Raw genomic sequence first — 23,036 nt, 5'->3', positions numbered from 1 at the left:
AAGGAAGGGTCCACGCCGAGGCGGGCAGCGAGTAGGAGGTTGGGATCCAGGTTGACACGACGAAACAACGGAGTCCAGACCTGGGCGATGGAACGATGCTACCCAGCGGTTTGGGACGAGGTCAACGGACCAGCACTCGGTGATGTATTAACGGACGCCGGCCAAGTCCGTCCACGAGGCACAATTCCCGGCGGTGCACGAGAGAAACGGAGGCAGTATCGTGGGTCGTGAGGCCAGGATGGCTGACGACCTGCTCCGCGTTAGCCGGCGCAGGACAAGAGCGGATGCTGAGGCATTTTTACACAGGATGCGGCGGCGATGACTCGGTGTGAGAAATGGGGAATCTCGCCTAGAATTAGATGCCACAGATGCTGATTGAAGAGTTGTAATGCTTGGAGTGCTTGAGTCTACGATGGGTTCCTGACGAGGCCATGATGGGAGGGTGGGAGAGAAACGCGGCACGGCTGCCGCTCCACAGGCTGCCAAGGAGCACAACGGCTGCGAACCACAGGCCAGACGCCGGGATGCCGCTCGTCGATCGGCGCGGACATGACGCGGACGGACGCGCGCCGGGGCATGTTTGAGTGTGGCGTCGACTGCGCGGTCTGGATCGATTTCAGCCATGCGATCGAACCTCACCACCACGGCCCACCCGTCGCTGACTCCCACACTCCTCTGCGCTTACAGCTCGAGCACCACCGTGGGACGGCACCTTGGCACCTGGGATGCACCGCCTGGCAACACGAAACGCGCGGAACCCCAGCCCAATCGCACCCCTGGCCACCGTTAAGCCCGCCGGTCCACGTCTCCTGCTCCCATGATCGTTCACATCGCCCGATGAATCCGTTTAGCACTGCCGTCCAGCCCGTGCCCAAGGATGATATATTCCCCCTTCCCCCCAGAATCTCAGATGCCTCCTCTACACACCACAGAGTTTCACGACGCCCAATCCGTGCATAAACAATCCACGGTCGATGCTGTACACCACCACGACACATGCCCACCATCAACAGACTACCTCCTTCTCGCTCTTCGGCTCCCACACGCCCTCAGACCCAACGAACCCACTCCTAGCTCTTCGTCCATCACCTCCGCCACCTTCCCCTCCGGCAATGGACGCTTCCAAACTCATGCAACTCCAATCTTCCGTTGCCCACCGTCCCAGATCCCACCCAATGCAGCCCCAGACCAGCTCGTCCAGCTCGTCTTCCTCCACCTCGGGCTCACCACCACCTAGCGACCTGCAAACCTTCCGCTGCTCACGATGCCATCGAAGCAGTAATTGGGCTACCTCTCCACAAACCGCCGGCATGGTCTCCTTCGGCACCAACCTGTACTATTGCAACCGCTGCGCGAGCATTGTGGGCTACGGCTCTGTCTAAATGACTCTCGGAAGCCTTGCGGACTGTGTCCATAAGAAATCCTGCTCTACCATCATCCGACTTTACTCAGACGCCACCGGATGAGCCGAACTCGAGCGACGTCGATCTTCGTATTAGCGGTTAACGACCCGACGGTTGAACCGACTTCACATTTCAATGGCATCGCTATCACGCATGCTTAGATTGCCATTCCCGACTGCTGGTCCACCGTCAACGGACGGTATTGGACAGTATATACCCCTCGTACCACCTGGAAACAGGTCACGTATTCAATGCCAATTGGATAATCATAGATCATGGGTCGGCTCCATTCCTCGAGCAGGATTGCAGCCTAGATGCGGAGTGCAAACCTGCTCCAAACCAAAAGTTCAGGATCGTCTCCTATGGCGTTTGGTCTCTCGCGCACTCTGGCTGCGCTGGAGCCGCGTGGTGTTGGAGGCGTTGGAGGCGTTGATCTACTGGCAGGCGAAGGATTGCAGGCCAGGGGCGCTGTCGTTTGCTGAGCAAACTCATCATCAGCTGGACCGTTTATGAGATAAACCACTAGTAATCTTGCGCATTTTGATACCCTTACGAATCTACGAATATTATTCTTATCAAACATTTCTATTTACTCTTCCATCTTATGCCATCGTGACTAACAAGTCAAAGTCCATTTGAAAAGAGCACTCTACAAAGGACACACTAAACTGTGTCGTCAAACATCTCCCTTGACCTTATTCCCACAGCCCAGCCCAACTCTCCTTCATTCCTCGCCAATCAAGTTACCCCACTTCCATCTCTCCTATCCAAACGTACGAGCCTCAGACCACAACGTCCGCCAAGTCATGTAGGTGCTGCGGCAACCGATCGAGCATGTAGGTGCTGCGGCAACCGATCGAGCATGTAGTACAATGCGTCGATCTCGTTTCAGGTTTATTGTGCTCCTTCTCTATACTCAGGGGCCCGGCATTGAAAGAACAGTTCTCTTCCCAAAGCCGCAGATATCCCTCGCCAATCCGTCCATGGCTCTCAAGGCTAACTTGAGCCTAGAATACGCGGCAGGCACACCATTTCAGATGTATTGAGTTACTCGGGCATAACAGTGGATTGAGAACCCGGGAAGACCTACCTCCATCCGCATGCGGTACCAGCGCGTCCTGCATCACTCAATGGCCTCGCCAACTCATTCAGGCAAGCGTCGATGTGCTCCACATCTCTTCTAGTGTATTTAGCTATTAAGGTCTACTCGAGGACTTCGAAACTAAGGACACTCTATCTCGACTCACGAAGCTCATGTCGGCCCCTGTCGATCGCGCGTCTATCCCCAGTGGTGGCGGGCCTTAAGGCCCGGCTATTGCGGAACCCAAAGGCCGCAGGCCTCTTCAATAAAGGAAACCTTGTTTTTGCGTTGCACACATCCCTGCGGCGGCTTCTCGAGATCTTGCTCTAACCCCTACCCGCCTGTCAAGATCTTGTTCGTGAAGCTGGTACTGTACGAAACGCACCCTCCGCTATGCTGCAGGTCGAGGTGGCGAATATCTCGATGCAGCTTTGGGTGGCGAATATGCCAGGACAGCTCCAAGCAGCCAAGACCTTATCTGCATCAACCATTATCTTGTCACTAGCTAGGCGTGACGCGTACATGCACGCCCTCTGTGTTTAACTGCTGACACTAAATCGGCAATTGCGGAGCACGATACGGCGTTAGGCTTCCAGACTCCAAGCTTTGTAACGCGAATGACCTCAGAAACTTCTCCTCTACCTAAAATTCGTGCGTTGGGTTGCTATTGTAATAGTGGAGGCTGGGCTCCGTCCATCCGCCTCGGCGATTTCCCAAATTTTCCCAGAAACGTCCCCTCCGTCAATCGCCAGTCACACACACAGCCTTGCCGCCAAAAGTTGCCCAGCCAGGCACCAGCCACAACTTCCAATGTCGATCTCCGACCTCACCCTCGACTCCTCCTCCCACTCCCGCTACATTCATCGTCAACCTTCAATATTGACAATAGTAGAACCCCCCCAATCCCGCCCTCCCCCGTCCCTCACCCGCACGCTTCCCCCCTTTTTTCCCTCCGTAGCCTGACCCCCAGCTTTTCCGAATCAACCCCACCCCACCCTCGCGTCCCGCGGGCCTCCGGACTCTTTTCTCCGAGCCCCAGCCGCTGCGCTAGAAGGCACAAGCACACCGCACGCGGCGCAGCGCATTCTCCGTTGTGACCGTACCGATGCACGGTGTGACGGGGCCAGGTACATGCAGTGAGATCGGCGCTAGCGGAGCTAGGAAAGGGGGGGGGGCGCGCTCGCGGATCGACACGAGCGAGGAAGTCAGGATCGGTGGTGTGGATCGGCGGTCGTTTGGTGGCTTGCTGCGGGGACGAGGCCGTGGATTTGGTTTATAAGAGGGTAGGAGATCTGTGGACTGTGTGTGTTGATGTTGGTGGTGGTGGTGGTGTTGGTGCTTATGTAAAATGGAAAGAATGCTAAGTAGTTAGTTAGTTAGTTAGTTAGGCGGGTGTGGTGAGGCGAGGAGGGGGTTGGGATGGGTGCTTTGAGCGCACTTGTTGGTTTGTTGGTAACTAGGTGGGAGGTATGAGGTTTCGTACTTTCTTTCTTTTCTTTTTGTTATCTGTTCTAAACGATCAAGGCCCTAACTTCGCCATCCTTTTTGCTTTCGGTCCTTAAATGTGTGATGGCATTGCTCTGTAATGTTTCTTTTTGTTTCCTGGACTATGTCGAGGGCCTACAAGTCGTGGTAGACGCGTGTGAGCAGCCTTCCATTGCAGCGCTGTGGGTAGCATTCAATATCTCCGAAATGATAGCTTGTCTTGAGCACTTCCTTATCTCCGTCGACGTGGTATCAGTTCGCGTTCTAGCACGTCACAGCCAAATTCCACAATAGCTCATTGATAAAAAATACTAATCGGTTGATTTTTTTGATGGTTTTATCCAGGCTAGTCAATGCATGCCTCATCCATCCGTGGACGTTATTCCTGGATCCGCCTGGCCCATTTTGAAAATATGAGAGTACTGCCGCTGTACCCAGAAGCCTTGCCATCATGCCAGAAGACAATGCCAAAGCAATTCCAACCCCTATCAGGAATGGTATCCCGTAGCCGATCCCACGCCAATATTCAGCATTCAACCCAACTCCAATCAAGGAACGGTCTTCCGCATCCGATCCCACGCCAATATTCAGCATCCAACCCATTTCCAATGAAGTAATGGCCTTCCGCATTCAGCCGCCTCCAAAACCAACTCCATCGAAACAAAGTCAAGCATTGCGCCAACCTTCCTTCCCAGAGATATAGAGATGGGCACTCACTCAGAATCATCCAGGACAATATCCGACAGTGCATGGATCCGGTCGGCGAGAATCCTCAAGAAGGGCGCAAACATATAAGGCTGGAGTTCCTTGGGCGCGCGGAAGTCGCAGCACCCCTTCCCGTCCGGCGAGGAGAGGATGATGGTGACCATGCCGTGGAGCTCGCGGTACCAGACGCGGACTAGATCGTAAGCACAGTGTTGTCAGCTCCACTGTCCTTCCAAACGAAACAGAAACCATCTGCTCTTCCTCCCGCCACGCGCTCCACCGCACCACTGTGACTCCCAACGGTCCAGCTGCTACTTCAACCGCAAACGCAAACGCAAACGCAAACGCAGGCGGTACTCGAGAATGGGCGTTGAGAAAGGAAACAAAGGACTCGCAAGCTGCAAAACATACCTTTCCCATCCCGCTTCAGACTAAACAGCCAAAAGTCCCGTCCCCTCCCCCCCGCCGGCGCCGACACATACAAGTGATCGCGATCCGTGAAGACCTCCAGCTTCTCCAGACGATCCGAGCCGTTGCGGACCATGTACAGCTTCGCGCGCGCCACCGCTCCGCGCGCCGGGCCTGGGAGCAGCTTGCGGATCGTATGCACGTCGATCCAACCGCCTGCGGCGCGCTCCGCTGTAAAACACCGAATGTCAGCTTTTCCCAAACTTATACACGTTACGCGCACGTCGGAGGGGGGGCGTGGTGATACAAACCCATGCCCATGGCGTCCGGCAGCTTTGGCGGCTTGGACGCGAAGGCAACGCGCCAGTCGTCGTCGAGGCCATCGGCGAAGAGTTGCTGCTTCTGCTTGAGGGGCGAGGGCTCGTCGCGCGCTTCTTCGGCGTCATGGTACTCGGCGCTGTTGTCGGTGGTGGAGGAGGTGGGGACGCGCGTGTGGGCGTCGGAAAAGGAGCGGGTGCCGTCGGTGGCGAGGACGCGGGACTCGGTGAAGGCGAGGTGGGTGAAGTCGAGGTCGGGCGCGGACATGGCGCGTTTCTTGGGGGAGGAGATGGGGCTGAGGTCGGACATGTTGACGATAGTCGTAAGTGACGGAAGGATTTGAAGGGTGTGTGGTAGAATAGAGCTCTTCGAGGCGCGGTGGGTTGTTGATGTTCTGGTGTTGAGTCGACCGAATGAGCGCGAGGTTAGTTGCGCTGTGCTGAGCTTGCGATCTTTTCGTTTTCTTAAGAACTCAAGAGGACTTGGACGATGTGGCTTGTTCCAGCGAGTAAGCACCTAGACGTGAGTGGAGCTGCTTCGAGTCTTGTTTTGTTTTGATGCGGCAGTCGGACTGGCTGCTTGTTGACAGAGCGCTCAGCTCACCTCCGTCCTTTGCTGCGGACTGAAGAGTGGACGCCCTGAAGGATACGAAGATGATGGTTAGTGCTGTCGGTAAGTGGGCAGCGAGCGGATTTTATATTAGAGAGAAGCGAGTGTGGAGAGGTGGAGAGGTGAAGATCGGAAGGCGCGGGAGAGAAGTGAAGTAAACAAGACGTCCGTCGGGAGGGCACGTGATTGCTGCCTAATCAGGTCTGCTATTTACTTGGCCCTCTGGGAGTCTTCAAGGAGTCATCGATGTGTGGAGGGAGGTAAGCAAACAGACGCGATCTATAGCGTTTGAGAAGTGAGACCTTCGATGGTCTGTTCAGACGGCCCAAAGCCACAGCTTCTAAGCAGGAACTCCATGAGCCTTGAATTTGCAGCTTCAGGTCTCTGCTTCCTTTTGATATCTGTCTCTGGGAGTGCTCCGTTGCTTCGTCGCGTTTGTCATAACATCCGGCTTCCGTCTGAACCTGGTAATCGTAACACGCGCAACTTTTTTAATCTCGCGCAGACAATCTAAGAAGACCATGTTATCTAACCAAAAAATAGTAGGGCTGTACCTAGTAGCCGGGATAGAAAGGAAGCCAGGCACTTCGAGATAACCCCCATTGGAGTTCTCTTGAAGTCACATTCCTCTGTCAGCTTCTCTCCAACCGAATACTCCGAACGCCAGTCCATTATAAAGTCCAAATGTCCTTCCCGAGCAGCATCCCTTCAGGCACCTGGTGTGCCCTAGAATATCTCAGCCGAGGTGCTAAATATATGAGAGAGTGCGTTCTAGGTAAGCCTCCTCAGAGGCCACCTCTTCGCAGTCATTGAGATGCTATGATGGCTTGACTCCTGTCGCCGCGCTGGAAATGGCAATCTTGCTCTTCGCCGCGCTGAGTGGCCGGCAGGATTTGATGATTTCCTCCACGCCAGGATAGACCCACCTGTTGTTCTCCGTATGTGACATCCTGTAATCCGGGTTGCCGCTCTTGCGAGTCACGCCATGCACCTTGTGGTCGTCAAAGACATTGATGGAAAAGTAAGTTCCTTTTCCCATCCGACAAGTGCGGAGTTCCAGCAGTAGGATTCCAGGACTGGTGCGGGTCAAAGACACTTTCGCTATCATTATGTCAGAATCCATGCTTGTGTAATTGCAAGCACGCATAAGAGCACTTACTGCTTGGGAAGAGATCGACACGCTCAGAGCGGGATTCGTTGATGTATTTCCAGTGCAGCAACCGAGCTTTCAGGTCAATGTGAAGCTTCCCGTATGTTCTGATGCCTAATATAGGGATAGTCTTATAGCCATAGACATATATGTCATCCATTTCTCCTCGAGACTGTGTTTTCTCCTCGGCCACCACTTCCGTAGCCTTGCCAGCAATTTGAATGCTCAGTAGATTTTGCGCCTTCTTAGACTCGGCTTGCTTGGCCTTTAGGCTTTCTACTTCTCGGAATGCCATTAGAAAACTGCTCCAAGAACGACGCCGCGTCGTGAGATATTCTTCGCCAAAACAACCGGGTCCCTTCAAGTCTTTCAACATCTTCATCGTATTCCCAACTTTCTTTTCCAGGAGCTCAAGCTGTATCGTTAAATCTGGCGAGGCCTTGGGGATTGCGACGCTGACTGTGCCAGCCATATCAGGTGGTGCTTGAAGACCTCGATTCACTCTATCTCCGGACACTGTGTCAGTTCCCACGGACTGGGTTTGAGTGACAGTAGATGTCTTCAACCCAGAATTAGTAGATCCGGCTGCTGTGGTGGCTGATTCTTCGGCTTTGATGACGGGGTTATCTTTGAGATATCCCAGCATACCGTAACGCTGATCGGGCGCTGTCACGTTAGACACCGTATATCCTTCAAGCTTGATTTTCTTTTCCAATCGTGCTGATGCTGGAGCGTCGGATGGCCTTTTCCCCGTAATTGCTGGCACTTGTGGCCGGGACGATGCCGCCTTAGTGAATGTTGACGTAACCGAGGTGGGACTGAGTGAGGTAGCCTTCATGGCAATAGCAACTGCGGTAGTTGGTCTGGGGACTGGTCTGGGAACTGGATGCCCGGCGTCGAGACCTACCAACGAAGGGGAGCATATTTGCGAAGACTTGGCTGAAGTGGCAGGTTCTGGAGTATTGAGAAACGGAGTACTCGCCGCCGAGGAGACCTGAGATGGCTTGTTTGGCTGCTGGCTGCTGTTCTTATCTGGGATTGCGTGTGCTTGAATTGGGCGAGATTCTAGCGCTGTTGTTGACTGGGTGAGCAAAGTCTCGGGACCCTGGCGGCCGGATAGTAGTGCTGTCGAACACAGCTTGACTGAGTCCTCTTGTGATGCTGGTGTGTGCATTTGCTTGTTGCTATCCCCATTCGCAGGAAATTGCATACTAGAAGATGCAGAGGATCCTTTCGACGGGGCGAGCGAAGTCTCGGGGGCTATCTGACTGCTGGATGGTGGTTCTATCGAAGCGTCTGGCTTGGCCTGCCCGTCACAGCCAGGGAGTTCGAAGACGACTCTCACGCCCTCGAGCCCCACGAAGCAGAGATTCAAATCTCTACCCTGCTTCAAGACGTCTATGCTCAGCCCAGGCATCACGATGGGTTCCGTGATTGAGGAAACCAACTCGCTGGGCGGGGGGACGTAGTGATAGTAAACATCGCCGCTTTGAGTAGTGCCATGCAGCTCCAATGAGGAGCTTGGAAACAATCTCGATGTCAAGGAGATGGCCAGTTTGCCCTGAAGCTGACGGATATATAAATCCAGTCCTGGCAAGGTGACGCGGCGCTCCATAATCGTTACTTGTGTTAGAGATAGTAAGGATTAAGTCGCGCGATGCATGAATCTGACCAGACCGTGCGAGTTCAATGTTCGCGAGAGACCGTGCAGAGCCGCGGAGACGAAGTGCTGAATATGAACAGAAGGTGAAAAGCTATTTAGCTATTTGCGTTCGCTAGCTAGAACTCCGAATTGGGGCTCGTGTTTGCGAGAAGTCGAGAAACCTAACGGAAGTGAGGTCTTAGAAGAGAGTTTGTTGGAGAATGCCTAGGAAGATGTCCTAGCTGGACTTCAAGAGGATAGTCGTCTGTCTACTCTGAGCTGAGGAGTGCAAAGTCATTGGCTTGAAAGAAGTCGTGAGTAGAGATGAAGTTAGCTGAATCCAGGTTAGGTCGGAGTTGCGAGATAAGTTCCGCACCTTCAGAAGGAGTTTGTGGTTGAGTAAAGGTAGAAGTGAGATGAACTGGATGAAGATTGCTTGCGGGGGGAACGAAGGCCAAGAACGATAGTTCCAACTATCCACCACGAAGACGAATTTGCGATTGGAATTCCTCTGGTAGTGGCTACCTCATTATCCAATATAACATCCAAAGCCATAGGTCCGAAACTATATAAAATCCCGAGGAGTTTTCCCTAATGACCCCGAGTGCTTTGACATGGACAGCTTCATAGAGCTAGAGCAACATCTTCTGGCCGCTAACTCTGTAGAACTCTTGAGTCAGGTCATAGCCCGAGCAAACGGGTGCCTCACGGCTTGGGTACTGCTCTGGTCCTGATGCAGTCTTCTTTGGTCCCATGATCACCATACCTGGGCATGATATAAATATCTCGAAATAGATCTACGATGGGCGTCGCAGACCCGAACCAATCGTCTTGACAAAGAAAGGCCCTTTCAGTGGTACGCTCTTATGGGTACATGTCCATTTAAAAGTACTCTGAACAGCTGAACTTAAATCACCGGAGATCGCAGAGACCTGTCAGGGCCTTCGCCGACGATGCCAAAGGCTTTGATATGGTCAGCGCCATAATCTGACGCCATGTCTCCGATGACCGTCTTGATACAATGAACCTCTCCAATCATTCACCCTGTCGAACTTCCAAGCTTTGCAGCTTCATCTCCGACTGCATAGCTGTCTAACCACGTGTGGAGAGAAGCGCCGTCGATCAGACTGCTTTTCAGCAATGAATAGCCACGGTAGGCTTCTTGAGGGTATTGATGCATTATGATTCGATTTGAAAGTCTTGTTAGTATCTAGCGTGAGTTGATTATATTTCAACTCGCCGAAGAGCTGTGGATGAAAAACGGGACAATTTGGAAAATTCCTATTTGGCCTTTGTGACCAATTTTTCACACTCTGAAACTCGTTGATACATCTGCTCAAGTCTGATGAATGTATTATGCTTTGCTGGTAAGAGCACTATGATGAGGGTTTTCGTCAGCTCTGGATGAGAGGGCATGAGGTCCTTCTAAGATGCGGCCGCAGCCAACACATGACTAGGACATGAATCTATGCACTCTTTCTTTGCATCTCTTCTAGATCACATATGTTATGCGGATCTACCTTAGGCGGCGGCAAGGTAGGTAGATTAGAAGCTTCTGGATCTGCTTCGATTTACGCTTGCTAGGATTGTGCATTGTTTCTGATTCCTTATGATGCGCCGGAGCACCTCAAGCCAGTGGCAAGCAAAAGTGCACAGGCTTTACTTGAGTCCAGGTACTGTCATCGAGTCATTCCGTCACCTTACAAAAGAAGAAATATTCAATCACACTCAAATATAGGAGACCAATTGGAAAGACAGGTTCTGATTGCATTCGAGAGCCACTCAGGAGATACAAAGAGACCAGCCTAGCAATGCTAATATGACGACTCTCTAGGAAGATAACCGGGAGAATGAAGAATGCAATTAGCCACTTCAGATCCATGGGAGTGATTCTGAAGAGAAGTAGAGTCGATACTAGGCATGGGATTGATACGATCCACAGACATCCCGGAGATGTACTTGAGTTAGACCTTCAATCTTTTCGTAAGACTCCTGTAACGTCATCCAGAAAGTGTTGCAAATTTTCATGATCGTGAGCTGCCTCTTCGTCACTGCACCATTCTGGCTTCGGGAGCACACAGATACGGAATCTCAGCTCGTATCCACTCGGATGGGCATGATGGAACGTCACTATATAGCTACCAGGCTCATCAGGGACGGAATCCACTTCGCTACGTCTGAGTTAATTTTAATATCCGATAATTCTTGGGGATTTCACTTACAGAGGTTCGCAGCTGGGATAGCATTCACGATGTTTTCGACATGGCACACTACTATATTCGCATTCTCGACATCTGTGTAAGTGAAGCCTCGAGAGTATCGCCAGCTATGACGTCCAGGTCCCTTACACGCAAAGAAAAAGAGCCCCTGGTCATTGATTCTGCTCGCGCTTTCGCGGCTGAGAGCACAACTGGGGCCTGTTTCAGTACGAATAGTGGAAGGGATGACTATAGAGCTGCTGTCGGGGATTGAGAGTTGGGATGCCGCGTATCCCGAGTGAAGAGCTGTGAGTCTATCCTGCAAGGAGGGGACGACTTTGATGGGTCTTGTCGATCTCAACTCCAAGATCTCGTGTCTAGACGTAACTTGATTTGGTTCAGTTCTGGCAGCCGGCTTGGGAGTAGCCGTGGCCGGCATCGAACGCTCATCGGACGCGATGACGGAATTTTGAATGCTGGAAGAATCTGCTTGGGGGACTGATGGTGTGCCTGCGAGATAAATGAGTACAAGATCTCAACACATTGGGGTGACACGCTGTGTCTGCTGCCTGCTTCTGCTTCCCTGACGACACCTTCTTAGACGCGGACCTCAAGTCTTCGCTTCCAGGTGATGTAGTTACATCCTGCTTCCTCGGAGTTGGTCCTTTTTAGACGGTCGGCTTGGGATTGGCCGTGGCCAGTTCGGAAGGCTCATCTGGAGCGATGATGGATTGTTGTACGCTGGAAGAGTCCCATTGAGAAACTAGTGCTATATTTGCGAGATTAGTGATGGCAACCTCTCAACAAGAATTCACGAGGCGATGTATGTACATACCGCTATCTGCTACGCTATCAACAGCGGAGAGCTCCGTGGCCAGTATCTTGTTACTGGCCACATCCTTCCATATAATCTGTATGGTGCCTTGGATGTTGGCTATGTCGACTTTTAGTCCTGGAATGGTGATAGTGGGACGTTGAGTGTGGCACGGGCCTTGCTGCAGAGTCGACGTTTCCACTGCGAAATAATGTTAGTGCGACGCATTGGCAATTTGAGATAGACGGTTGTCATACCATTAGCTACTTTATCTGCCGCTGGAAAGAGCTCTGTATCCAGGATCTTGACTTCAGCTTTGTTCTTCCAAGTGACCTGCAAGGAGCCCTGAATCTTGTTCAAGCCGAGTTCCGCCCCGGGTAAGGCGAGTGTGAAGTGTTTTTTGTGGGAAGATTCTCCCTGCTGGACTGCCGTTCCATCTATGAAATGAAGTTAGTGGGCAATATCAGTACTGTGAGAGGCATGGTCGGCGTGCCACTAGCCGCCAGGCCAGACACAGAACGAAGCTCCGTGTCAAGAATAGTGCATCCCGCTGGGTCTCTCCAGAGGATCTGCACCCTGCCATGGATCTTGGTCGAGTTAACCTCGATGCCGGGGATGAATGAGAGCCACATGGCAGACAGCGACGCCAAATACTTCAATCGGACAACTTGGTTGGTTTCATCGGGCTCTCTACTGAGATTGAAGACGGAAGGAGGAGGTAGCAGAGGAAGGAAAGATCTGGAGGTTGGTAAATACATAAAGTGAGACGTTGGCCGAAGGCGCTAGCCACGTGATCGTTCCCTAGACCGCAAAGTAAGGTCCAAGGAACTTTGACTAGCGGTGTGCGAGGAGAATGTTGCTCGAAGAAGAAATAGAAAGTTGCATACCTCTGCACACACGACTTCAGCGCTGCTATGGTGTAACTTTTGGCTACCCCACGCCTACGCTGGTCATGGCACAGCCAGGTATTCGATCAGTTGATCACTCATAGTGGTGGCGCGAATATAGTCACAACGGAGTTTTCACGGTGCCCAAAGTTTTGAAAGTTCGTGAGAGTGCCTTCGAAAGCGCCAGAGAACCATTCTAGACCTATATCAACTTTCAAAAACAGCGTTATTTCGGGGGACCCATTCAGAGAAGGATATGTGGATCATTTTGAGTTATGACTAATTATTGAAAGAAAAATGAAAGGCAGATCAAAAGCAGAGAAGGATGAGGAATCGCCGATACTGCCGAATAGTAAAGATCCGACCAGTGGGTGCTGAGGATATGGGAGTCTGAGGAAGTCTGACTTGCCGAAATTTGGGAATTGGAATGCATTTGAGTCGAAAGCTTGGGTTATGAGAAATTCTGAAGGAACTTGTGCATCAAGTGAAAGCTTTTGGGAGTTGGGGGAGTTTGATTGATCGAGGGAAATTGAAGCAAGGTTAGCCGGGGGCTCGTTGGATGGTATGATAGAGGAATCCGAGAGAGTATGGAAGTGAACGGGAAAGGTTGTGGAAGCTCGTCAAGCTTCTCCTTAATCTTCGACCTCGCCCTCTTCATCTTCGGCGTTCTCAACGTCGGTGTCTTCATCCTTCTTGTCCTCTCGTGAGGCTCTGATGGCTGTAAGAAAGTCTTCCAAAATTCGACCATTGTGCTGCGCTTGATCTTCGTGGTATTCAGGGAGGGCTGTGTACTTGGTACGCTTAGGCCTTGGGGCTACCCAGAAGCGGAATCTGTGGTTGTTCCGGCTTGAGCCATTCGATAAGTCAATCTTATGGTTCGTCTTGTTGGCTCCTTGAACCCGGTACTCCGCTGTTCCTGTTTACTTTGTTAATTTTGGTCTCACGATACTCAATAAGTCGACTTCCCTTTACGGATAGGGTATACATAGTAACATCCGTTGTTTGTGGCAAATATAACACGGTGTTCTTCCCGGTCTGCGACAAGAATACCAATAGGATGATGAGTCGCGCACAAGCCGAACAGGAACAACCCGTGAGAACGGGAGATTCCAGCTGCTGCCAGAGCATCATGAACCAGCTTCCGGGATTCTTCCCCCAGATCTGCAAGATTCTCGTCATTGTCCATCCCGGAAGTTGCGGTCACGGAGATAGAAGCTGGAGCTTGGTTGGTATTCTGACTCGTGTTAGTGATGCACAACATCTTAGCTTAAGCTGGGAAAACCGAGTACCTTTTCGATTGGAGAGATTTGTCCCTAGGATAAAGTGATGTTGATCGGCGAGCTTGCCTAGTGTAGGAAGAAGGGAATGGGTTGTAGAGAAAGAAAGGTGCAGCTTAATGAGCAGCAGGTGATAGCCTTATATAAGCTAATTTACCTACCGCTAGCCACGTGCGGCAAGTGGCTGCCTAGCAAGCGTGTAGGTGAAAAGTGAGGGTGAAGCTAAAGCGAGGTGGAAGATGGACGGGGAGTGAATTGATAATCATGAGAGTAACGGAAGATAAAGAGACCTCGATACTTTGTGGTCGGGCTGCTAGGTTGTGGATACACTGCCTTGCTGGATTAGGAAGAACGCATGATTGAAGTGGTTATCTGATCAGTGTCCCGATACTGAACCAAAGAGATTCGGGGAGATATTTATCTTTAGTAGTGCTCCTGCCCCCTCGCCTTTCTCCCAACCGCTGAGCTTTCATACATACCGGCCTTCGCGGTCTTGCTTCCCATCCTCACCAACCCGATCAGATGTTGCACTCCTGCAACTACGCCATCGACGACCTGCACATCCTCGCCCACTGCCTCCTCAATAGCAGGCTTCAGCTTCGTCATTCCAGCGTATCCCAGCGTAAGGACGTCCGCACCATCAGCAACTAACTCTTTCGCTACAGCGCACATCACGCTTAGTACCTCCTTCTCAGGCTTTGACTCCAGCTCTAGAGCCCCTAGATCACAGCTCTTGGCACCGGCGCAGAATGCATCCAATCCAAAATGCCGGATGGAGTCTTCGTGCATGAGCTTGGAACGCTGGCTCGTTGAGATTATCCCAAACCTATCCCCAAGAGTGCGCGCTGCGAAAAATGATGCTTCCATAATGCCAATGACAGGCTGGCTCAGCTCTTTACGAAGCATGTTGATCAGTGCGTGATCACTGTAGCAGGCCACGAGGAACGCGTCGTACCGATCCGCGATTGGAATGATGGCACGAGCAGATGCGGCAGCGGACATGATACTGTCAAAGTTTCCTTCGATTGCCGTTGGAGCGGGCGTGGGTGCAGTAAAGCCGTATACGGAGACATCAGGGGGAAGAGCGGATGCTACCATAGCGAGGCATGAGGTGGTTATAGACGCAGTGGAGTTAGGGTTGCAAAGCAGGATGCGAATAATTTTGGTAAATGCTGGGCCGGATACTTTTGGGAGGGTATTTACTAAAGCCACATCGTCGTTGATCATAGGTGCTGATCCGTTAAGCGTGAGGGAAGATAGACGAGGAGGCTCAATGACGCCCGTCTGATTTGCGATCCTGCCGTAATGTTCGATGCGCCGATGTCTGGCGAAGTCAAACGTCCTGGTCTTTCCTTGCTGGCACAGATCCAAGTCACAGTCTGCTATGATGATTTCATCCTCTGTGGTTTTGCTCTTGGCCAGCACACGTCCTTGGGGGTCTGTGATAAGGGATCCAGCAATCAAACCGTATTTCTCATCGTCCATGCCACACCGGGCAGCGGAAACGGAGAAGCAAGAATTTGTGTGGCCATGAGTCTGCATCACGAGTTTGTGATGGAAGTAAGCCATTGCCTCAGCCTCTTTAGGATCTTGAGTCTTTGAACTTCCCCACATATGGGGAGCGAACCCAGTAGTGTTGTACTATGTCCTGAGATTAGCTTCTGTCTTATGTAATTACGATCAAAACGCCATTACTCACACCGCAAAAGACAACTTCCACACCTTGAAGACCTAGAACGCGCCATGCTTCTGCCCATCGGCGGTCATTGCAGATCATCTGCCCAAAGATCGGTTCACCTCGCTCGGGCGTCACCGTGGTCAGGTCTGGGACTCTGAATGCCTCAAAGCCCAGATTTCCAGGCTTAAAATACCTCTTCTCCAACTGATTCGTGGCGTCTGGATCACTGAAAGGCTCATAATCTCCGGGAAGATGCACCTTTCGGTATCTGGACATTATCGATCCAAACTTGGCATGATAGTAGACTTGGGTGTTGAAGTGCTCTCCATCGTCGGTAGCTTCTGCGAATCCGAGGATGATGTCGACGGCCAGGTTTTTCGCTTTGTCAAATAGCGGTTTAGTGTTCGATGCGGTGATGATATCGCCGTGCTCGAAGAACGATTCGAGCTCGGCGTCATCGGAGAAAAAGTACCGGGGGAAGAATGTTGTCAACGTGGTTTCTGGGAAGAGCACAACCTGTGCTCCTCGTGATGCTGCATCGTCTAGGAGCTTTAATAGGCGTTTCAAGGTGTCTAGTCTCTTGCTCCAGATATGGACGGCGCCGACTTGTGCTGCGGCAATGCGGACGATGCGAGGCATGCTAATCAAGGAGGACAGGAGCTCTGATGGCAGCACTGTCCCTTGGGGAGACCTTTGTCCACATGAGTATATGGGATCAAAACCCGTCGGAACATGATGGTCCGCATGATGGCGGATTATGTGTCAACAATTAGTTGAAGGGGCATGAAACGTCGGTAGGTGGAGATAACGGCGGGACAGACGGCACATCCGACTCGGTCTCTTATCTGAGAAGGATGATATTATTTGTCCACAGCTATACCCGATTGAGGTATACATCTACCGTGATTTCCAGGTCCCAGGAGGTGATGAGTATTAAGACCCATCTAAACGAGGCAGCTAGCAAGCCCTGAAGAGGTAGTGTGTGGTATAGACACTTGCATAGATAGCTCCAGACGTTGAAGGAAAAGCGATGGAGCTATCATGTGATCAGGCGTTGCTAGCGTGAATTGCTAGCGTGAATTCGGGACCCCACGGGTACTGGGTAAGGTAAAGGACTGCTGGAGATGCAGACGCAGTTCCCTCGAACCTCAACACCATCAGAGCATCAGCAGAATCCTCACGAACCTCTCGACGTCATAATGGCCGGCCGATCAAAGCCAGCCTATTTGAACCCCCATCTTCGCTCGCCAAGCTGACCCAAATCCCTCGTTCTTCGTCCTCACCCCCAACTTGTCCATTAATTCCGTCTCTCCGATGCATTCCCCAATCAACTCCGTCTACCTACTCACAACGACCGACCACAAGCACCCATCGTTTAGAGAGGGTCGCACGCGTATCGTCGCTACCTATGCCACCAAGGCGAGCGCCAACCTCGCTGCTCAAAGGCATCAGGATTTCCTGCCAAAGGAATGCTGGCTACTAAATGATCAGTGCACTGTCACTGATGAGGGAACGTTCACCGGGACTTTGCACTTTTATCCAACCTCTAGCACCCAACGGTCGTCTTTTGACGTGAAGGTCGAGGAGGTGTCAATGATGCCTGGCGTGGGGCTGGACTTCTATGGTGTTCTCTCTGAGAATGAGTGAGTAGACAGTCATCTTCGAGCATGTTCGAGTAGCTGATACGTGTGATAGGGTTCCATTTGGTTACCATGATCACCTCGTCGTCTCTGCAGAAGAGGGACGTGTTGCTGCGGAGCTTGAGGCCTTTATGGCCAATCCAGGTTTAGTCGACGACCGTGAAGGTCATTAGCTCGGAAACGTCTCTAGCCACTTACTTCATTCGTCTTGGCTGGACATGATAGATTATACATAATGGGGCTGTGAGACGAATCAAGATAGTCCAGGTTATGTAATTATAGAGCATATCTGTGGCCCAAACCACCATTTCCATGGAAGACAATAGGATGACGCGGCCGCAGAATGCAGTTTTCAGTGGATGCGCAAGAAAGATATATTCTTATCCTTCATGGCCATGCCGACGATGACGCGCACGACGTTCCCGAGAGATGGGAATTCAGCTTGCCGTCATCGCCGTGGAGAGGGACATTTGGGACAATCTCATACGGTCATCCAGTGCCTTCGTTTCAGTCTGCCTATGGCGTAAAAGGTTGGGGATGTATAGCACTCTATGCAATCCTTGTCTTGCTTGAGGTTCGAAGGCGTATGAGAGTCCTATGGATCATTTACATTGGTAGAACTAGGGGAAGAGCTAGTGGTTACTCGACAGATATAAGGTAATTCTGAGAAGATTTTAGGAAGAATAAAGTTAAAATAGGCTGGAGGGATCGATTCTGTGGAAATTAGTGTAGGAGATTGGCTTGGAACCGTTCTCTTCGATTGGCTACTATTTAGAGTTCTTTAAGCGAACCCCTATCTATTTGACTATCAACCTCGAAGATAGAAATAGAAGACGCCGGCCACCGGCAGACATATGAAGGGTCCAATCCTCCATTCCGGACGGGTTCAAAGTCAAAAAGATGGCCGCCTTAATGCGCCTGTTTAGAGCGTCTCCCGCAAGGGATCCAACGCCGTTATTAAATAGCGACAATGACGACGTCTATCCGGTTCACATGCTGGACGACACCAAGACGCTCCGGAACATCGTCGTTACATGGACGTTGCGCTTCAACGACGTACTAGATGCAGACAAGCTACATGCCTCACTTTCGAAACTGCTGGATATTGGGGACTGGAGGAAGGTCGGTGGCCGGCTGAGGCTAAAGGTTTGAATACCTTCTCTCACTTGGATTATACGCGACTTGTCCATAGCTCTTCTTAATTTCGGATACGTTACTGACTCACACTCGCCAGGAGGATGGAAAGCTGGAGATTCATGTGCCGCGGCCCTTCACCGCGGAACGTCCAGCCGTGTCGTACACCCACCAGGCCTTAGACATGAATATCGAATCCCATTCGCTAGCAAAGACGCTCCCTAGAGCCACCGATGGCCCATCAATTCAGCCTGGCCTCCGGGTTTCCGAATCTTTGCGGCTCGGGCAGATGCACCCGAAACGCTCGAGGACTTCATCTGCCAATACCGGGATACGCCCCAGCTGTCGCTTCATGTCACTTCGTTCGACGATGCGACACTCGTGGCTCTCTCGTGGCCACACACGCTTATGGATGTCATGGGCCAGCAGGCCCTTCTGCGCGGTTGGTCCCTAGTGCTAGCTGGTCGTGACTCGGAAGTGCCGCCCCTGCTTGGTGTGCGAGAGGACGCGATATGCGCAGCCGCAGATTACCCCGTGAAGAAGGAAGATCAGGAGGAGTTCGAAGTAGGGCGAAAGCGGCTGAGGGGGTGGGCGATGTTCATGTTCGGGCTGCGCTTTGCCTGGGACCTGCTATGGAACCAGGTCGTCGAGACGCGCACCATCTACTTGCCAAAGAAGGTAGTAGCTGAGCTGCAACGCCAGACGCAAGGCGAGCTGCCTGCCACGGATGGCGAGAGGCCCTTCATCAGCGAGGGCGATGTGCTGACGGCTTGGGCGGTGCGCGCCGTAGCTTCCTCCCTGCCGCAGCCACGGCCGGTGACAGTAGTTCACGCACTCAACGCGCGCTTCAGACTCTCGTCGCTGGTCCAGACTTCTGGCGTTTACGTCCAGAACATGGCGGTGGCAGCCTTCACGTTTCTGACTCCCGATATTGCAACGAGTCTAGGGCCCGTCGCTTTGGAGAACCGGCGCCATCTGATGGAACAATCGACAGAGGCTCAGGTTTTGGCCTTCCTCCGCGAGCTGCGATCTACGTCGGGCAGCGATCCGGCGTTAGTACTGTGTGGTGAGCCTGACGCCGTGTTGATGCCCTTCACCAACTGGACCCGGGCCGACTTCTTCAAAACAGCTGATTTCAGCCCTGCGCTTGTGCGTGCTGGCGAGACGGGGCCTTCGAGGAGTAACCCGCCCGGCACTATGGTCTTTCACCACGCGCAATCGATGCGACAGGGACCGACAGTCAGAAACGTCGTCGTGGTGCTTGGGAAGGACTACGGGGATAACTACTGGTTGACGGGGATCCTGCTGCCTCAAGCCTGGGCCAAGATTGAAGAGGACATAAGTAGATGTAACGAAAGATACGCTCCGACCACAGTTTGAGGACTTTCCGCATCTCAGCGACCCATGTCTACACATCTCTCTGCTCCAACGACTGGATGCTAACCGGCATGGCGGAAAGCGCTGGATCTAGGTTCGCGGGAAGTTTGTGTCTGAGGGAGAATTTCGCTAAGGAGAGCTTGAAAAGAATGGGAAAGATACCGAGCGATGAAACTGAAAAGCGAAGAGGAGCTGATGTATCCTTGACGGTAGTAGTAGTTGTATCGTCAGTTGCCGGGTGCTCTTATCTAATCTTACATGCAAGAGATACAAGAATATTCAGAACCTTCATATCTTCTCTAGGGACATTGGCATTTCTAGCGTGCCGCCGCTGCTAGGAGGACTCCAGCACAAAGACATTTTGGACAAATAGTGTAAATTTCCAGAGCCTGTGAATTAGAAGCGCGTCGCAAAATGCCCCCAGCGAGCTTCAAAAGCTCAATACACTCTTTCAAGGCTTTGCATTGTATGTAGGGCGTTAAAATTTCTTGTCGTTGCCACCGCTGGGATAACTCCAGTGCCAGGAAGAATTGACTACCAATGTGATTTCCTGAGACTTGCAAATCAGGATCGTTGCGCATGATACATCTGGCGATAATTGAGTCTTTTTGCACTCGTCAACAGCCTTCATATCGAGTCTCTGGGTTATGATGAATTCCGTCTCGCTGCCACCGGCAGGGGGCTCCAGTAATAGAAGACTTTCGATGTGCAATGTCAATTATCAAGGACTGTAAATCGGGCCTGCTCATTTTGATACTTTAAGGTAACTTTGCGGAGGGGACTAGAGAGCCTGAGTCCTCTATGTAATCATTCAGAGCCGTCAGCAAATAAGTGTGAATCATGCCCGAGTTTTACGTACCTTCACGATGTGCCTGATTTGCGGCGTCCGGTAGTGCAGCATAATTAGACAAGTTCAAATCGGAGCCTTCCTGCTGATGAGTTGAAGACATGCTAGACACATCGAGAGACTCTCGCGGGTATATGGGCAGTGGCAGGATGGATAGGTGCTCTGGCCGATATCTCGTCTACCTTTGGCGCAACCGTATCTTCATGAATTCATTCGATCGGGCTGACCGGCACTCCAAATCAAGCACCCACAAGGTTGCCTTTTCTCGTTATCGCCGGTCGCGGAAGCACGCCTGCACTTGTCAACATACTTCCAATCTTAGGTTCAAGGTCCACTGGCCGCGTGGTAACTATTATTAGAGCGTTCAAATTTGGCCATCCTTCTCAACCCCTCTCTCCGGACCCTTCGATTCTTTCGATTGCAGTTTCACAAATTCCCGGTTTGATCATCCACCAGAGCGCCTCTTGCAATCGTTGCGTATCGCCCAGCCTCGTTCTCTTTCCCGCCTCGTCTGTGAGTTGTTGGTACCGGTACCGGTTCCCAGACTTGAAGTCGCAGCCAACCTTGGTACTACCAGCGAAACTCAACGCCGAGCCACCGCTCTGATGACCCCTCGCGCGCTCTAATGATTTGAAAACAATAAAAATACCAGCGGAATCCTCGCTCGACTGCTTCCGCATACACTCACACAACTCTTGACCACAACCCAGCTCTTGCAACCCTCACGCACTCTCAAAGCCTACTACAAAACACCCAAACGACAAGAAATGCCTTCCACTTGCGCTATGCGTATGGTCGAACACCCCATCGTCGGCCTCGTCACCAAGAGCGAGCACGACGCCCTTCCTACCTTGCCGCTCCGTAACATGGCCGACCTCAAGAGCCTGCGAGAGACACTACGCGGCGGCCTCGAAGAAGCAGCCGGTACCGCCACCCGCAAGCGTTGCCTACAAGCCGACGACAACTCCTCTCCAAAGCGTCACCGGCAGGCTGGCAGTCGTGCTGCTGCGCTACCCGCTCCTTCCTCCTCCACCGTGTCCTCTCCCGACAAGAATGCCGCATCGGTCAAATCATCCGCCAAAACTCCCACCAAAACCACGAGCGTCAAGACATCCTCGCCAAACACACCACAACGCGCCGACCCGGCCACGATGCGACGTCGACCGGTCGCGCACCCAACACCGCCGTCGGAGAAGAAGAAGTCGCAATACCCGATGATACTCGAGGCCGGCAAGAAGGCCACAGAGGCGCGCGAGAAGAAGCGTTTCGGCAGAATAGTCCACAAAGTTGAGTCGAAGGAAGATACACAGGCGGCTCGGATGAAGCGAGCCTTGGACAACGCGGACAGCCCAACCACCACTGAAAAGAAGAAGACTGGGTCCTCGGTGCTTGGTGTCGTGCCAGAGAGACTCTGGGGCAAGAGCAGCGCCGTGCAGAACATCACGTGGATGAGGACTGGTCTTCCGGACACTTCGGGTCGAAACAAGGGGATGGATGAGATGAAGAGGGCTAAGGAGAAGGCGAAGATCGAGAAGGAGAGGGCAAAGAGGGCGAAGGAGGAGCAGGAGTTGAAGGAGAGGAAGGAGACGGAGATTACGGAGAAGAAGCGGAAAGATGAGGAGTTGTTCGATGAGCTGTTTGGATAGCGTTTGGGTGCCCCCCTATGGTAGTCTTCGGCAGGCGGAGGGGGACTTCTTTTGTTTTTTTCTCCGTACTTCCGTTTCGATGAATGTTCGCGTTTTCGCTCGATAGCACATACTTCGGGGTTGTAAATGTTCACACAGGTAAAACCAGACTAAAATTGGCATGGGTTTTCCAACTGCTTGTTACCGTCTGGGGTGCCCTGTCTATGCATCTGAGAGTTGGACGTGATGTCAGGTACGTGACGTTCAAATTCAGACAACAGGATCTAAGGTTTTTTTTCCACATGCATGTAGCCGTCAGAAGTACCCTACCTAGAGGCTTGGGAGATAGGGGTGATGTAACATTTATAGGACTTGAAATCGAAATGATGGGACTAACAGGAGTTTCCTACCTGCTTACTACCGTCTGGAGTGCCTTACCTCGATACTCGAGAGCTAGAGATGATACAGCGCTTGAGGAACGCGAAATCGAACAAGTGGACGTGATTTGAGCCTTCACATGCATGCTAACGTTGGGAGTGCCCTACCTACCCACTAGAAAGCTAGGAGTAATGTAACATTTATAGAATGCTAAGTCAAACGGGGAATCTGAAGCAATATACTACATCCCCGCTACTATCAGGATTGCTTCAGATGGTTATCAAATATCTGAAAGCGATGTAACGTCCAGGGGGTCGTTCTTTAGACGAGAGCAATGAACATGATCAGATAGTCGGATTTTACGGTTGCCTGTCACCGTC

General features: G+C 52.0%; 8 protein-coding genes across 8 annotated transcripts; 4 read left to right on the top strand and 4 right to left on the bottom strand.

Moving 5' to 3' along the window:
- Positions 1-4,682: 4,682 nt before the first annotated feature.
- BDZ99DRAFT_549843 (uncharacterized protein) lies at positions 4,683-5,709 on the bottom strand (the record flags this gene model as incomplete). The annotated part of the gene is made up of 3 exons (XM_033726966.1): positions 4,683-4,867; positions 5,086-5,313; positions 5,394-5,709. 3 exons carry the CDS (start codon positions 5,707-5,709, stop codon positions 4,683-4,685), a joined length of 729 nt encoding a protein of 242 aa, XP_033582218.1.
- Positions 5,710-6,826: 1,117 nt separating this feature from the next.
- BDZ99DRAFT_549840 (uncharacterized protein) lies at positions 6,827-8,576 on the bottom strand (the record flags this gene model as incomplete). Its single annotated transcript, XM_033726965.1, has 2 exons — positions 6,827-7,110; positions 7,169-8,576. 2 exons carry the CDS (start codon positions 8,574-8,576, stop codon positions 6,827-6,829), a joined length of 1,692 nt encoding a protein of 563 aa, XP_033582217.1.
- A 2,439-nt stretch (positions 8,577-11,015) lies between these two features.
- On the bottom strand, positions 11,016-12,767 carry BDZ99DRAFT_472561 (uncharacterized protein; the record flags this gene model as incomplete). Its single annotated transcript, XM_033721785.1, has 5 exons — positions 11,016-11,509; positions 11,835-12,014; positions 12,071-12,250; positions 12,570-12,702; positions 12,759-12,767. The coding sequence occupies 5 exons, from the start codon at positions 12,765-12,767 to the stop codon at positions 11,016-11,018; spliced, it is 996 nt and encodes a 331-aa protein (XP_033582216.1).
- A 1,580-nt stretch (positions 12,768-14,347) lies between these two features.
- Positions 14,348-16,294, bottom strand: BDZ99DRAFT_435487 (carbon-nitrogen hydrolase; the record flags this gene model as incomplete). The annotated part of the gene is made up of 2 exons (XM_033717484.1): positions 14,348-15,618; positions 15,677-16,294. The coding sequence occupies 2 exons, from the start codon at positions 16,292-16,294 to the stop codon at positions 14,401-14,403; spliced, it is 1,836 nt and encodes a 611-aa protein (XP_033582215.1). The 3' UTR covers positions 14,348-14,400.
- A 1,259-nt stretch (positions 16,295-17,553) lies between these two features.
- BDZ99DRAFT_192971 (uncharacterized protein) lies at positions 17,554-18,011 on the top strand. Its single transcript, XM_033713167.1, has one exon. The coding sequence runs from the start codon at positions 17,639-17,641 to the stop codon at positions 17,954-17,956; it is 318 nt and encodes a 105-aa protein (XP_033582214.1). The 5' UTR covers positions 17,554-17,638; the 3' UTR covers positions 17,957-18,011.
- Positions 18,012-18,207: 196 nt separating this feature from the next.
- Positions 18,208-20,144, top strand: BDZ99DRAFT_506437 (uncharacterized protein; the record flags this gene model as incomplete). Its single annotated transcript, XM_033724175.1, has 3 exons — positions 18,208-18,441; positions 18,533-18,691; positions 18,739-20,144. 3 exons carry the CDS (start codon positions 18,208-18,210, stop codon positions 19,807-19,809), a joined length of 1,464 nt encoding a protein of 487 aa, XP_033582213.1. The 3' UTR covers positions 19,810-20,144.
- A 783-nt stretch (positions 20,145-20,927) lies between these two features.
- BDZ99DRAFT_549835 (uncharacterized protein) lies at positions 20,928-22,307 on the top strand. The gene has a single exon (XM_033726964.1). The coding sequence runs from the start codon at positions 21,421-21,423 to the stop codon at positions 22,297-22,299; it is 879 nt and encodes a 292-aa protein (XP_033582212.1). The 5' UTR covers positions 20,928-21,420; the 3' UTR covers positions 22,300-22,307.
- A 223-nt stretch (positions 22,308-22,530) lies between these two features.
- Positions 22,531-22,854, top strand: BDZ99DRAFT_192961 (uncharacterized protein). The gene has a single exon (XM_033713166.1). It carries the CDS (start codon positions 22,581-22,583, stop codon positions 22,785-22,787), a length of 207 nt encoding a protein of 68 aa, XP_033582211.1. The 5' UTR covers positions 22,531-22,580; the 3' UTR covers positions 22,788-22,854.
- Positions 22,855-23,036: the final 182 nt, after the last annotated feature.

Source organism: Mytilinidion resinicola (assembly GCF_010093595.1).
Source record: "Mytilinidion resinicola strain CBS 304.34 unplaced genomic scaffold BDZ99scaffold_3, whole genome shotgun sequence".
Classification (NCBI taxonomy): Eukaryota; Fungi; Ascomycota; class Dothideomycetes; order Mytilinidiales; family Mytilinidiaceae; genus Mytilinidion; species Mytilinidion resinicola.
The sequence above is the reverse complement of the archived record's forward strand: the minus strand, read 5'-3'. Positions and strand labels throughout refer to the sequence as shown.

Bases quoted from the DNA above. Each gene is read 5' to 3' on its own strand.
- BDZ99DRAFT_192971 (XM_033713167.1), top strand. From the start codon at position 17,639: ATGCAGTTTTCAGTGGATGCGCAAGAAAGATATATTCTTATCCTTCAT.
- BDZ99DRAFT_549835 (XM_033726964.1), top strand. From the start codon at position 21,421: ATGCCTTCCACTTGCGCTATGCGTATGGTCGAACACCCCATCGTCGGC.
- BDZ99DRAFT_192961 (XM_033713166.1), top strand. From the start codon at position 22,581: ATGCATGTAGCCGTCAGAAGTACCCTACCTAGAGGCTTGGGAGATAGG.